The sequence below is a fragment of the Ixodes scapularis genome, unplaced genomic scaffold, assembly GCF_016920785.2.
Source record: "Ixodes scapularis isolate PalLabHiFi unplaced genomic scaffold, ASM1692078v2 PGA_scaffold10__122_contigs__length_95168666, whole genome shotgun sequence".
NCBI lineage: Eukaryota > Metazoa > Arthropoda > Arachnida > Ixodida > Ixodidae > Ixodes > Ixodes scapularis.
In genome coordinates this window covers 89,440,142-89,455,610 of record NW_024609836.1, presented here as the reverse complement: position 1 = coordinate 89,455,610, position 15,469 = coordinate 89,440,142, and the positions used below count along the sequence as shown (strand labels likewise).

General features: G+C 48.6%; 1 protein-coding gene across 1 annotated transcript in view; it reads left to right on the top strand.

Moving 5' to 3' along the window:
• LOC8035310 (autophagy-related protein 2 homolog B) overlaps positions 1 to 15,434 on the top strand; it is a 59,812-nt gene extending 44,378 nt beyond the window's left edge. The window contains exons 28-42 of the mRNA XM_029976181.4: positions 356 to 594; positions 2,602 to 2,806; positions 3,816 to 3,876; positions 4,425 to 4,593; positions 5,572 to 5,739; positions 6,905 to 7,006; positions 7,101 to 7,209; positions 8,266 to 8,449; positions 9,067 to 9,136; positions 9,495 to 9,577; positions 9,706 to 9,827; positions 10,200 to 10,354; positions 12,143 to 12,292; positions 13,309 to 13,561; positions 14,866 to 15,434. Coding sequence (XP_029832041.3) covers positions 356 to 594; positions 2,602 to 2,806; positions 3,816 to 3,876; positions 4,425 to 4,593; positions 5,572 to 5,739; positions 6,905 to 7,006; positions 7,101 to 7,209; positions 8,266 to 8,449; positions 9,067 to 9,136; positions 9,495 to 9,577; positions 9,706 to 9,827; positions 10,200 to 10,354; positions 12,143 to 12,292; positions 13,309 to 13,561; positions 14,866 to 14,876 — 2,081 coding nt within the window. The 3' untranslated portion in view covers positions 14,877 to 15,434. The remainder of the gene's footprint in view (positions 1 to 355; positions 595 to 2,601; positions 2,807 to 3,815; positions 3,877 to 4,424; positions 4,594 to 5,571; positions 5,740 to 6,904; positions 7,007 to 7,100; positions 7,210 to 8,265; positions 8,450 to 9,066; positions 9,137 to 9,494; positions 9,578 to 9,705; positions 9,828 to 10,199; positions 10,355 to 12,142; positions 12,293 to 13,308; positions 13,562 to 14,865) is intronic.
• Positions 15,435 to 15,469: the final 35 nt, after the last annotated feature.

Here is a 15,469-nt window from a genome sequence, read left to right as displayed (position 1 = left end):
ACCCACCCCTGATGAGAACAAAGTTAGGTTTTTGTGCAGGTTTGTTTGACTTAGAGTATAATCTCTCTAGGTGGAACTGCGATATGTGCTGAGGTGGGTTAAACTTCCTAGGTGAGCAGAACCTTGCAAAAAGATTTCCGAAAGGGAAGGGCTCTCTCTAGATAAGCAGAACTTTGCAAAAGAGTAATTTGCTTGCGTTTGCAAAGCGGTCTTTTCTTCTGCTAAAACAAACAGCTTTTGTCTGACCCTTCTGTTTCCTTGCAAAGGGATTCCACCAGCTTTGTATCTCAAGGGTAAAAAAAAAAAAAGCCTGATCCTGGGAATGTCTCAAGAAGTAGGATGCGCTGCTTTGCAGACGGGGAGTCCCCTCCCTCCTTCATGAGGGTGGACAGCAGCGACAACAACGAAGATTTTGATGACGCCTACGAGGAGGCCAGGGAGCACCATCGTCCGGAGCCGGACTTCCGGACCCCGGAGTCTCCCAGGAAGAGGTCGCACGGGAGGGTTGCGCCTGCTCCACGTGAGCAAGAGTCCGACTCCTCGCCGGACGAGGAGTTCTGCATCCTCGAGAATGATCCGGGTACCGGCATTGTCGTGAGTGTGTTTTTTTTTTAATCTGTAGTCCTTAGTGTGTACCTCATTGGCACTGGGCACACATTAGGGATCTGTAATCCCTAGCGTGCCCTCTACTTATTGGGGATTTGTAATCCCTAGTGTGTGCCCCTTACACACACTAGAGCGCAGAGTATGGATCTATAATCCCTAGTGTTCTCTTGGCACACGTAATGCACACATCACGCACTATACTCTGTTCAAGACTAGAAGCTCCGTCTTCGGCGCAAGTGCTGACGCAAGTGCGAACGCGCAGGCACGCGCAACCAGAGCACTGCGGAAGCTAGCGAGCTCATGCTGAAGGTCCCAGCTTAAGGGTGAGCGGTTTCAGCTTTAGGGTGAACGAAGTGTAGGATTTGTGATCACAAGCATTTTGTCTCTTTTCTAGTGTTCCCTTTGCACAGTAGGGCACTCATAATCCTTAGTGTGTTCCCTCTGCTGATGGGGCATGCAGTAGGGATGTGTAAGTCTATTGTGGGCCCTCTACAGACTGGGGATATGTAATTCCTAACGTTTGCCCTACAATTTTCTAGTGTGTTCTTCACAGGCTAGAGCAGTGGTTCTCAACTATTGATGTTTCACAGATCACTTGTCGGTCGGCGGAGATGATGGAGGAAACTGTTTGTGGTGAGGGAAAGGTATAGGTATAGGTTAATTGTGATAATGATTTAATAAATGGATATAACTAAAGGCTAGTGTGAGGTAGGCTTCTATCATTAACATACACTTGAGAAAACTCACCTGAAAATTGAAACGCCTCTTCTCAATCGGGAAAAAAGGCAACTTGTTTTTTTGCCGGGCTTGACTGATGAGGCAGGGCTTGCGGACTCAATGCCTTCGCGGACCCTTTGGTGGTCCGCGGACACTCGTTTGGGAACCACTGGACTAGAGCACACAGTAGGGATTCATAATCCCTGGTGTGGGCCCTAGTACTCCCTAGTTTGTGTCCTGTGCACACTTGGGCACACAGTAGGGACTTGTAATCCCTAGAGGGTTGTGTACACACTAGGGATATGTAATTCCTAGTGTGCACCGCAAGCTTTTGATGTCGAGAACACCAATTGCTTTTGATTAATTGCCTCGTGGTCTTGGCATTTTTGTGGCAACACCATGAAAAACAGTGCTCAAAAGGGACAGGAAAAAAAATGAAAGGCGTTTACAATTCTCTGTAATGCCGAATTAGAGTGCAGCTCTTGAGGAGGAGGAGGAGAAAGTATGCACCTCCTCCCCCTTCATACCCTTCCCTCCTCCTCTCCTGCTCCCCTCCCAATTGGCGGGAAAGTTTTGCGCTTATTTTATTGGGGAAATTTTTCCGTTAAATGTAGCGGGGAATCTTTTCCGCTAAATTTAGCGGGAAATTTTTTTACTAAATTTAGCGTGGAATTTTTTTCTACTAAATTTAGCGGGAAATTTTTTTCGCTATATTTAGGGGGGAAATTTTCTCATAATGCAACGCGTGGTTATGCCCAGCTGCATTATTCCCATAATGCAATGCGTGCGGTTACACCGGCGGCGAGGGCGATGCCGCTCAAGCCGAAACGGGCGCCCAAGAGCTGCGCTCTAGAAGGAAGGAACTCAAGACAAACAACGCATGTTCGTCCTGTGTTCCTTCCGTCTGTTCTGTCCCATCGAGCTTTGTTTTTCATGATGTTTAACGTTCACCAGTTCTTGCCACTTTATTGCGTTAACACAGGTGACGTAGCTCCTAAACAGTAAGGCACACTCTGGGGAATGCTTGGCATGTTGCTCTGCTGCACTGAACAGCCGAAAAAAAGACTTCACCTCGTGGTGGCTGAGAAGATATGGTTATCTTGTGGAGACCTCTGAGTTTTTTTTCATTTCAGTGTAGTGGACGATACCACTGTAAGGACTGTGGTATCATCCCCGACTGCACTGATAGCACCGTTTCCTATGAGGTCCAGAAGAGAATGTCGTGGGAGAGAGAGATCCTAATATTGGGGTGTTGCAACATGGCCGCCTCCATTGCAGCCTCGCAGTGGTGAGCCGCGGGTGCGTCTGCTGGTGACGGAGCCCATCCAGCTGGTGGAGAACTACTTCACGGTGCCCGTGCGCAAGACGGACCAGCTCCGGGCGCCCAAGGACTTCCCTCCGGCCGTGCAGAAGTACAGTCTCCGGGAGATGTCCCTTGTGTGGCACCTCTACGGTGGCAGTGACTTCGGCGCCACAAATTCCAGTGAGGCCGTTGGGCGACTCGCTGCGTGGCTAAGGTTCCCCGTTTCTCGGGATTTAGTTCTTTTTCAAGTTGGGGGTTTGTTTTAAATGCCTAGCATTAATAGGACCAGCCTTGGTGATGGTTCTATAAATTCTAAATTAATAGTACTTGGGGGGGTCTTTTGTGACGTCGCGTGTCGTCATGTCATCACAGGACACCGTGAGGTCATGTGACACTGATGTCATGTTACATCATGTCATCAGAGGACACCGTGAGATCACGTGACACTGATGTCATGTGACATAAGTGACATGCTATCACATAACACCCTGAGGTCACATGACAATGACGTCATGTGACATGATGTCACGTGACATTATATTGTCACGTGATTCTATGAGGACTTTATACATTCACAAGACCCTTGCAATGTTCCCTTCAGTGGCCTCCTTACTGCAAAGGATGGAGAGGCTGGAAAAGTTTCGAAGTGTCTGACACTGTGTGCAGGGGCGGATCCAGAACTCCGTTTTGGGGGAGGGCGGAAAATTTGTAAGGATACTATTCTCCCATTCTTTCTTGTGCAAGGGGGGTCCACCCATGTCAAATTGCCCTCCGAGAAGGGGGGGGGGGGGGGAGGGGGGGGGGGTCAACTTCGTTTTTGAGGGGGGGTGGCCGCCTTCGTCCCCCCCCCCCCCTCCCCCTTGGATCCGCCACTGACTGTATGTATACCTGAACGAAATCTCGTGAGAATTCTGGAATAGGCGTTGGTTCATTGCACGCTTTCGTAAACTCTCGCATTCAGGACGTCCAAATGCAGCTTTTTGTTGCACCGGTAGCGTAGTTCTATTAATAATATGTCATTAATCGTAGAAGTAGCGACGGAACTTCCCACCATCAATCTTACTGTTTCGTTGTTTTTTTTTCGCGAGCTCGCGGGAGGTTGCAGCGACACACCATTGCCATCTTTCTTGTTTGTCTTACAGCTTTTCTTTGTCCAATGTCGAGTTTTGAGGACGTCTTCTTTCAACAGGGTCGGCGAACTCGTCGGAGAAGGACGCGAACTTCAGGGAGGACGACGATCCCTTTGAGAAGTGAGTGATCTCTTGCCCTCCAAGGGGCTACTGACTGGCCAAAGCAATGTCGCTCAGGCTTGGACTCAACTCATCGAGAACCGACGTTTGTTAGTGCGCTTTCAGTTATCTGCTTACGTCCAAGCGCCTTAAAACTTCTTAGGATCTCTTACGATAAGAGAACATACTGGGGATATCTATCGAATAGCCGTGGAACTCTGCATTTCCGTACATTTCCTATTTTTTCGTCCGTAATTCTTTTTTTTCTTGGCTCCAGAAACTTCTGATAATGTTATAAGCGACCATTTCTCTTAGATAATACATACATTTGGTTTCGCAAATACTGCAAAGGGAAGTGCAGTTCCAGGGCCACCCCGTGGACAGTGCCGGTGTGCTGGCGTTTTCTCTCAGCGTAAGAGATCGAAGGACCTTGGTCGTCGCGTCGGCGGACGCAAGCACGCAAATGGGCCTCGATTCCTAGTTCTCGTCTTTTGAGTGTGTTTCGTTCTCCCTCCCGACCGGCTCCTCGTTGTGGACCCAGTCCGACGAAGCTTTCGTTGATCCCGCAGTTACGGGAATGTGATCCTGGAGCAGTGCGGGGGCAGCGCGTCGTACAGCAAGCGCGGCAGCAATGCCGAGTTTGTTCCACAGTCGCCGTCCACCCCGCGGCGCCACGCCGAGTGGGTGGGGGGGCCCGGCAGGCGGAACGACGTCCTCATGGAGCTGCAGATGAACAAGGTGAACCTCCACGTTCCCATACCTGGAGGTACATATTGAGAGAGTTTGGCCATTCATTAGAAAGTATAGGAGGCAGCATCGGCTGAGGGCGGGCTGGGCGTGTTCCAGGGTGTCTTCACAGATTCAAATCTAGCCAGCCAGAGGCCGCAAATAATGTCCTGGCGGTGGTTGCGAGAAACAAAATTAATAAGTGCATTTTCTACCCGCGTCACGCCTTCTATCTGCGTCTGGTGCACGCCCTGGCTCTGCCCACTCCTTCCCCATTGACCAAGCTCTCTCCACATACGGCTCTGCCCGTACCCAGCCCGTGCCGGGTTTCGTTGCGAACACCCGCGTGTCGCAAAAATCACATTCACCGCCGTCCACCCGCTTATTTGGCTGTTTCGACCCGACTGCCACCTTTTTGGCAGTTGGAAGAAATAGGAGCCATGATGCCGAGAAGCATGGCGGTGCACCGAGGACATCGGCGTTGTAGAGGAACTAATTGAAGACGTTCGAGTCGGAGTAGTTGGTTACGTTTGCTGTAACCAGATACTTCCAAGCTGCAGTGGGATCTCTGTTACTGCAATTTAGTTGTCTTCGGACTACCTCGTAACTTAGCTCAGTTGCATCCACTTAACGATTCTGTCGAAAAATAAACAAATTCATATCGAGTTTGTCTCAGCATGGTCACCTACCGTCGTCGCCGCCTCGAGCTCTGTCGGGAGCACGGTGCCGAGTCTAAATGGAGCTGCGAAATATTGTTCCTGCTCTGGAAACTGAATCATTGGCAGCGATTGCAGCGTACCTCAATGTCGCGCAATATTTTTAAAGTGACTGGAACGTGCCTCGGTGAAGATTTGCAAGTAACTGCAGTTGGATACATTTGGAAAAATGTAACTACTCCTAACCGGTTACATTTTGGCTCAAGTAACCGTAACTCTAGCAGCTCTTTCGGCGATCTTAGGTGCCCCTCGAAACTGGTCTGGGCTCTTGCAGATCCAGTTCCAGCACGAGGAGTACCCTGAGGACACCCTGCAGGCGTCTCGGCAGGTGCTCCTCATCCAAGACGTGGAGATCCGGGACCGCCTGGCGGCCTCCAAGATCAACAAGTTCCTGTACCAGTACGCCTCGGAGACCATGCCCAGGCAGTCGCACGCCAACATGGTGGGTGGGGGATCTACCCAAAGGGCTTGCTAAATACAAAGGGCATAATGCATACCTGCCAACTCTTCCGAATTTTTCGTAAAATGTACGAATTGGGACAAGTTTTACAATTTTACAAAAAAAAACTTACATAATTTTTTTTTTTTTTTTTGTGTAAAATTATTGTTGGCGGTACTTTGCATCAACAGAAGAGGGCGATAAGTACCGTCCATGGCAGCGTCGTGGTTTTTACTATCTGTCTATCCGGTGGTCACGGATCCGACACCAATCCGAAGCCCAAAGCCTTTTTTTCGTGTGTTCGGTGGCACACGTTGGTTCGGCCGGTTCGGCATGTTCAGACGTGGTTGGGCCTCTGTTTCGGCCAGTTTCGAGGTGAGCAGTGCGACATCTGTGTTTGTGTGTGTTGCACGTGTAATCGTAGCATTCCCTTAGTCACGGTGGCTTCGCGGCGCAGTGGCAAACTACAGACCTCAAAAGAGGTACTTTCAGGTGTTCCTGAAGTCCTACATGTCGGAATTCCCGTGCTTCGTGCCGTCCAAAAAGGAAAAGGAGTTTGGATTCTGTAGCACGTGCACGTGTGATGTAAGCGTTTCGCACGGTGGCAAGGCTGAGATTAAGCTGCACATCACTTTGCGTGAAGCCCCCGCCCCCGCCCCCCCCCCCCCCCCCCCCCCCCCCGCGGCCGTGGGATTTCACGATTTTGAAAGCCCATAGGTTGGCAGGTATGATAATGCGAGTTTCTTTCAAGACGGGATCCGTTTCATCAGCTGGATTTGACAGGAAGACCGTCGTGAAAAAGTGTCGCAAGAAACATTATAACATCGCTTGACTTTAGGACATTATTGACGTCGTGATGTCACGGCATATCGCACGACACTATGGTGTGACGTGATGTCAAGTGACACATTGATGTCACGTCACACTGTGACACCATGATACAGAGGCCAGGTGTTAGTGTGACACCATGACATTACGGTGCGACATAATGTCGTCCGACACAACGACGTCGTGTCACCGTGTGACACCATGAGAGCGTGTGACGTCGCAGTCATGTCGCCTCGTGACGCACGTAGTATGTGCCCAGAACACATTCCGTGCTCTCCGGTTTTCGTCAACATGATCAAGCCTGCATAATTTTTTTTTTTTCTTCTTTTTTTGTTGGTAGGTAGTGGTGAAGCTGCTTCACATCCGGCCCGACCTGAATGCTCCAGCCCGCGAGTGCAGCATACGGGTGTCGCTCAAGCCACTCAGGTTCAACATTGACCAGGTGGGTGACACCCGTTGCGGTGCCCTCTTGCACACGACTGCGTCTCCCTGCGCACGATTGAAATTGCGAATCCTTCGCTTTTGTCGTCTTTCAGGACGCCCTCCTCTTCCTGTACGAGTTCTTCTCGAAGGTGTCGTCAGTGTCCCCGACTGTGTCGTCCGCTTCCTCGTCCGTCGACCTCTCGGATCCCGTCAAAACGAGTGGTATGCCACTTTCTTTCGTAGAAGTTGTGTAATAGTTGTTCTGTGCGATTTACGTAGAGTTGTTCTGTCGAAGTTACGTGCCATGAAATTTCTGAAAAGGCTCGCTTTAAAGGTTGTAACTAGGGTTTTCTTGGTTTATTTCTCGTGAAATTCAGAGGGTGTTTTTCTGAATTGATTTTCCGCTGTAAATTCGTGGAGTATCAGAGTTTATTTCTTGTTAGATTTCCCATTCCCTGAAATTCACATTGTTTTAAATTTTTTTTTTAATTAAAAAGCAAAGCAGAAAGTTAAACAAAGTTCACCATTGTCCGAAGGAACCTTGAGAAGCTGAAAGGCAAACCTCTTTTGTCAGTATTTTGAGATTTCAATGGAAAGTGAAGTTGCACCTCCCCAGGACCACTGACCTTGTGCTCTTACAAAGTTTACTTCGAAAATACAATCTTTTTTTGCTTTTGATTGTGTCACTATGACCTGGAAATCTTTTTTTATAAATCTGAATTGACGGAAAATTTACCGGCGACTGTTTTTGGGATTGTTTCGGATTTATTCGAAAACGCAGAATCCTAGTTAAAGCAACTGTTTTTTAGGACTGCATCTCCTGCCATGTTTTTTTGTTTTTTTTTTCAAAAAGCAGTGTAATATTTTATGGTTGTGAGTGCTTTTCTTTTTAGTCTGATTTCCTCAGCTTAGGACCTGACTGGATATCAACAGACGATCTAGGTGATGTTGATGATTAAAATTACCACACTTTTCTCGATTCTTAGCCACCAGCTTACGAAGAACCCATCTACTTTCCCACAATCTAAGTTCAGAGCCGACCGTTGCGATCCGGAGAAGGGGCTTGACAAATGAAACTTAAAAGACATATCCTGAAGACCTTGAAGTTGCGCTGATTCTGGACATTCTGTCTGGAAGCATCGGCCTGCTTCATCATCCATCGAGCCTTTTGTGTTGATAGCAGTGATTGGGTCTTGGCGTGCCCTGCAGAAAAGTCTTAAGCAGAAGGCTTATCGACGGGTTGCAGCACCCTCTCTTACGTTTCCGTTTTCATTCCAGGCGTGGAAGAGAAGCGCGTCCATTTTCCGAAAGATCCCCAGCTCTCCTCGTGTGTCCTGGTGCCCGGCGAACCCGCGGGTCAGCTTCTGGTACTGGTCAGGGACGAAGACCCCAAGACCGCGGAAGACTTGGTGTCTCCGGCAGGATCTAGCTCCAGTTCGGGCCCCGTTCCCCTCTTCATCAGGTTAGAAACCCTTCTTTTAGCACCATTCATCAAACTCGTTCTCGTTATAAAATAATTTTGAAAAACCTGGAAAAGTTGGTTCACGATTCGACAAAAATTGACTACGAAAAAGACGATGGTAATAGGTGGGAGAAGAGCTGAACAATTATCAAAAACAGAGCCCCAATGATGAAAGCATGTGTCTTTCAATCTCTTCTATGTAGAATAGCTGATGTCTGAATGACATTTGTCTGTACCTTCCCTGTTGATTACATATGCCTCTAATATTTCCCTCGAAATTTTTGTCTTAGCTTTTACCAGTCGTCTGTTTTTAAAGTAGTCTGATCATAAGTTACAGTGGCACATGCCTTTAGGTGCAGGCGTAGAAAAAAGAATGTGAAGCTGGCCTGTTTCTGCACTCAACATCTGCAGGAAAACATGTGGCATACATCCCTGGAAAACTTTTAGGGAAAGGTTGGGGATATCTTAGGGAAGGTGTTCAGATGTTCTGGGGAATACCTGGGGATATTTTAGGGAAGCTGTAGGCATGCTCTAAAGAACTTGGAGGGAACCCCTGGGGGTCCCCCGGAGTACTGCCCACAGTAGCAGTCACTGCAATGGTTTTGTGCTTTCTACAGGTCTTTTGTGTTTTCCCCGGATGTCCCTATTCGGTTGGACTACCACGGGAAAAGGGTAGCTATGGACCAGGTAAGCTTTTGTCATGTCATTATATGAGGTGTACGTTAGAGGCACTAGCGTCATTGGAAACATTAGGACTCGGCACTGAGAGGTTAGCTCTTCGTAATAGCGTAGCATTGTTAGGTAAAAATGCTTTGGCAATTTTTTGTGTGCACCATACTTCTTGCAGCTCCCATATAACTGCCAGAGGCACACAAATTAGGTTAGGAGTGTACGCAACAACACCTCTTTCATTTGCGATGCAAGGCGTTACTTCAGGATGTTTTAGAACCTGTTAGCTTTGGGAAACTACTAGTGCTGGGTCAAGCTTGGATATTGAAGAGAATAATTCGTAGAACTTGCAATAATATTTTTTGTTTTGTTTCAGGGTGCTTTAGCAGGGCTGCTCATGGGACTTGGGCAACTGAACTGCCTTGAGCTCACACTCAAGAGGCTGTGCTACAGGCAGGGGTGAGTTCGAGCCAAAGCATGCAATTACGTGTTTGTTTCACGGCCGTCTTGGAGGGCTGTAACAGGTCAAGGGCTTTCTAAGACGTTGGATTGGTAAAAGCGAGGCTGTCGTTTTTTTTGTGTTGCAGGTTGTTGGGGATGGACAAGCTGCTGGCATTTGTGCTCAACGAATGGCTCAACGACATCAAGAAAAACCAGCTGCCCAGCGTCCTCGGTGGAGTGGGACCCATGCACTCCTTCGTGCAGCTGTGTACGTCGAAGGATGCGGCTTTTCATTCGTCTCGTTTGCCTTTGTTTTCTTTGTCGATCGCGCCGTGTTACCACAAGTGCGGTGCAGTTTGCCTATCCAGCATGGGTCATGATATATCAGAAACGATACATTACTCCCTAGAGCAAGTAAAAAAAAAAAAAAGAAATATCGAAGAGACTAATTGATAATGATTGACCGTTGCAATTAAAACGCGAACACTCCATGCTTGCACGAAGAAAGTGCAACATCCGGTATTCTTCACTTAGCTGTCGGTTTGAAGCGTGCGAGATCTGTTTGTTTTGGGTCTGCCCCACGTTGTCGTTTTCCCGCTTTGGGTCGTCGCTAAGGGTGCCGCAATTTTGTCGCGTGCAGTCAACGGGATGCGGGACCTGGTCTGGCTGCCGGTGGAACAGTACCGGAGGGACGGCCGGATCGTGCGGGGCCTCCAGCGTGGAGCAAACTCCTTCACGACCTCCACTGCCATGGCCTGCCTCGAGCTCACAAACAGGATGGTGCAGACCGTACAGGTAATGCAGCCAGCTCTGTTTGTATCCTAACCAAATTGCGACAAGACGCTTCGACCCTCCAACAAGAGGACCGACGTGTTTTCAAACTTTCATCTTAAGACGGAATGCGTTTTACGAGTCTTTTTTTCATGGGAAAGTCGTCGTGAACGGGCGTCGTGGGCGAGCAACACCCTGGGAGCGTTGCACGATGTTAAGGTTATATACCGGTTGTTTCGGAGAAGGCTTTCAAAAATTCCTAAAAATAAAGTGGTTGAGAAGAGAAGGAACTCCTTCTGGGAACAAACTGCCAGCCACGGCAGACGTCGAGGATTGGAAAAGACACGCTAATTAGCAGAATAATTAACAGATATTTACTAATTAACTTTTTAATTAGTGAAAATAAACGTATGGTTCCTGTGACAAACTTGCTAAGCGTCCTCAAAAACCACTAAATCAACTTGGTCCCGCTTGGTTTTGAAGGGGAGATTTGGGCCCCTGGTCTTTGTCAGCGTGATCAAGCTTGTTGTTTATTGAAGCGGTTGGAGAGTGCAACGGGGGCCCTCAAGAGCGTGTTAACTCCTCTGATGCATGTAATCTTTTTAATCTTCGTTAGAACATCTGTCTTCCCAATTACAGTCACCGATTGACCGCTGCGATAGTGCTGCGAGCTTAGTCGCCGCCATTTCGGTTGTTTGGATTTTGCCCTGTAGCCTCGATGCCACGTCCTACGCAATAAACAAGCTGGGTTGAGGCTATAGCTGGGTTTTCCGTTTATGCTATAGCCAACATGGCCGCTGTCTGCCCATTCTTATGGCTCAACCAGTTGTTCTTGTGGTCTGTGTTTTTCCGGTGCGACCGCGAGAAACGCGGCCGTCTGCCGTTCTCGTGGTCTTTGAGCGCGAAGGTTTTTTGCCGATAGGCTTGGTATTGAAGCGAGCTTGATGGACAAAGCGTTTTCTCCAAACGGTGCCAACTTCAACTTCGCTGTTTGTGCCAACGAAGGCGCCGACAAAGCGCAGCACGGTGATCAAACAGATCAACAAACAAGTGAAAAGTGAACAGCATAAATAGGATGTTGCACGAGAACTTAAACTTGACGTCAAGCAAGTGGAAAGTGGCCAATGCACAGCGGAGGATGCCGGAAATTTTATAATTTTTCTGAAATCGATTTTTCGGACCACTCGATTATTCGGGCAATTTCATGATCCCCTCCGAGCCCAAAAAATTAATCAGCAACTGTAAAAAAAAAAGGGTTATTTTAAAAGAGTGAGTGTATGCTACTGGTGCTACCTTTTCAAATATCATGTTTTTACATGTGTACATTTGAGCTGAAATGGTATCATGCTTTCCTTTTCTTAGGTTCACATACTTTTTAGAAATGGTAATTTCGAATACTTTTGAAGTTTATTTTGTTTGTTTCAAGTGTGCTGCAATTGTGTAAGTATCTATGAACCTCCTGCAATGAACTCCTAGAGAAGGCCAACTGTATTAATAAATAAATAAAATAGACAAACATACAGCCGAGAGACAACAGATGCCCACTAGGACTTACTTACCTTTCCGCCGTACAAATAGGCACATAACATAATTTTACAGAACCACTGACCGCTTTTTTAAACTTTGCAGGGATAGTGCAAGGGTCGAAATAATGGAGCAAGTTGAAAAGATTTTTTCTGTAAAGTGTTACAAAAACAGCACACTTAGATAAAGGGGATTAAAAAAAGTGTTTTTCAGTCTGGGTACATGGTACATTTTTATGTGATGCGACTCTTTGTTTCATGCCTCGCAATTTCCTTTTTGCCGCCCCAGGGTGCGGCTGAACTGGCGTACGACATGCTCTCCCCCGGACCGAGCCTCAAGGTGGAGACGCAGGGCCGCTACCACCACCGGGCCATTGCCAACGCGCAGCCCGTGGACATCAGGGAAGGGGTGGCCAATGCCTACCACGTTGTGACCGAGGTAAGCTGTCGCATCTTCGAGACTTTCTTTCGGAATGTAACCACGTCGGAAAGAATGCTGTTGAGACCGCTGTGGTGCTGGATGCCGTGACGCCCACTTATACTACGCTAAACTTTTGCCATAATAAACTTCTGTTCTAACAAACATACTTCATGGAAACGACTAATTTGGACTACAGCTTATCACGTTGCAATGCCACTCCACTCGTAGCAGACGCATTTTGAGAAAGTTTGGTGGTTGTGTGATAAGCGAGGTGCGCTGTATTCAAAGCCACGCACGACTGCGAGGACGTTGTTTTGCATGGGCCGATGTGGTGCTGCACTTCCCCCAAGCTTTCCCGGTCTACCTAGTATTTGATCGATGTCGGCACATGATGCCAAAACTTGGTGCAGGACCTAGTTTGTTCGGTATCTCTCCCTGGTTGAGCCAATATCTGCCCAATTCACCATGTGTAGAATTTTGGTTGGGCCAATGAAGGGCCGACATGGCCCCAATATTTTCCTGGTTTACCCCACATTTTTTCTATGACGGCCCGTACCAGAACTTTGTGCAGGAGCTGGATTGCTTCCTATCTCTCTCTGGCCTAGTCATATCTGCCCGACGCCTACGTGTATAGAATTTCGCATCTGCCAATTTGAGGCCGACCTGCCCCCAATGTTTCACCGACGTATCCAATGTCGGCACGCAAGAGAATTCTAGCAAAATCAAAGATAACTCCCCGGGTCAGTGGCGTAGGCAGGGTGGAGCTATCACCTCGTCTTTCCGACAGAAAATTCTTGGCTATGCCACCGCCTCGAGGGCAGGGCCGGAAAATGGGTCCTATGACAACGTATGTCGAGGGTTCGGTCACCGAGGGAGAAGCGAGGGGGTCAGGGTCAATTCTCCGACGTAGGTCCGAGAGTTCTAACTTTGCAGGAAGGCCGGAGGGTCTTGCGGCTCGATTCCGAGCGAAAGTCGAGTAGCCCGAGAGTTCGGTCCTGTGGTAGCGACGTCGTTCGTGGTCTCTTTCGCTCCAGGGTCTGGGCGACACGGCCAGGACGCTGGTGCAGGCGGCGTCCCAGGAGCACCGGCAGAAGGGGGTGAGCGGCGCCCTGGGAGGGGTGCTGAGGCAGCTGCCCCCGACGGTGGTGCGCCCCATCATCGTGGCCACCGAGGCCACCTCCAGCGTGCTCGGAGGGGTGCGCAACCAGATCCTCCCCGACGCCCACCGAGAGGCCGTCCAGAAGTGGCGGCAGGAGACCACCGCCAAGGGCACTCCGCTGGCCGCAGGTGCTCCCCCCGCTCCCCTCCTCCGAATCCTTTCCCAGTTCGCTCCTGTTTCGACTGCCTGGTAACTTCTCGCGGATGCCGAGGCCACGGCACAGACTTTCTGGCAACGCCTACAAGAGACCGGGGCAAGGGGGCGGGACACGAATGTTGTGTCAGCATTTGGCTGGAAGACGTGTTGTCACTGATTGAACGCGAGTCCTGGTTGAATTGTGATGTAGCGCCAGGCTCCAGTCTATGCCCCCGCATTGCCCTCTTATAGGCGATGCCAGGAATTCAGCCCTACGACCTTGCCGGCGAAGGGGATGCCCGAAGGGATTGTCCCGACACCCTTTTGGCATCCTTTTCACTTCTGCGCCTTGTGAAAACTTCTTGAGGATTTTTTAAAAATTTTAACGCAAAATGTGTTGTTTTTTATGGAGTTCTGTAACGTATGGCTGATACGATGATACGCCGCTGCAGCAGACGTGGAGGTGGCGGGCATTGGCTACGCTAGCACTGTTGGACCGATTGCAAAAATAATCCTGGGTCCACCGATAAAGTTTGTTCAACTGAAATATTCGCTATTCCGAAATTGAGAAAAGGGCCATACCCCTTTTCTCGCACCACTGCTTTGACATGGGCGTCCTCAATCCCTCTGGTGGTGTCTTCGTCCACACCCAACACGCGGGCGTTAGTTTGGCGTTCAGCGACACTTTGGTCCCCATCCCCATCATGAATAACGTCAACCAACTGGCGCAGTTCTCCATCTTATTACTTTGTTCCAAGTACACATGTGCATCCAGAGATATTTTATGAGAGCTTATGATACTTTTAATGCACAAGCAAGGAGCACGCAAGCTTTTTATTGAAATGTTCTAAGTGTAGCTGAGGTCATAACTGCCACCATATTCACCGGAATTTTCGCGCTTGTACAGAGTGCCTTTCAGGTACAGTCGTTAATGCAAATCTAGTCAAAATGGAAACTCCGCCATGTAGGCAACATTTTCGGGAACTGATTGGGTAAATGCGTGCGTCTTTCTTGCAGGGGTTTCCATATTTCGAGACATCACTGTAGTATACTCGCACCAGCTTAGACGGCTATCCAAAGTTATGCCAATTGCAATCCTACATTTCAACTTGCGTTGGGACACATTGTTCCTCCCAACGTGAATGACGACATGCGTTGCCAATGTATTGCTATGGACGGTTTTTCAATGGAACGATTAGCTTCATGAATGCAACTTTCATGTTCCAGTCGACCGCCTTTGCATCGGGAAATGTTGCAGCGACGTTCTCACCTCGTGTCGTTGCTTCTTCTCTTCCAGCATCAAGGTAGGCGTCGGAACTGCGGCTCCCGAATTCGAGACGCCAGAAGCCCTTGTACATAGAGTCCGGCCTTCCTCCAGAGTCAAGGACGCTCGCCACATTTAATTTAACGAACCCACTGTGCTTAGCGTCGAGTGTGAACGAGCCAACCATTGTCCAGGAAGTTTCTCATACCTGCGAGGTTTTTTGTTGTTCTTGGAATTAATATAATCGTGCTCATTATTGGAGTGTGCCTATTCTGCCGACGAGAGAAAGGATGTGTGGAAGCGAAAACTGACTCTCCCGTCGTCCCCCCTTTTTGCCGCGTTGACTGACACCTGGCATTTTTTTTAAGTCTGGCCTAAACCACAACACACTGTCGGGATGGCGACTTTTCCTTCCCGCGAAGGCTGTTTGTATGAAATGGTGCTAGCTTTGAAAAGTTCTTCTGTGAGCGTTGCTGTTTGTTTTCTTGACAATGCAAAGCTTGGAGCGAGGCAGCAATTTAATGCCTTTTTTTTTTTCTCGGTATAGTTATTTGTTTGCGAGTGTGAAGTTTTTTTCTACAATAAATGTGTCTGGATTCTTGCGTAATGTCATGCGAGTCTTTCAATGGGGGGAAAA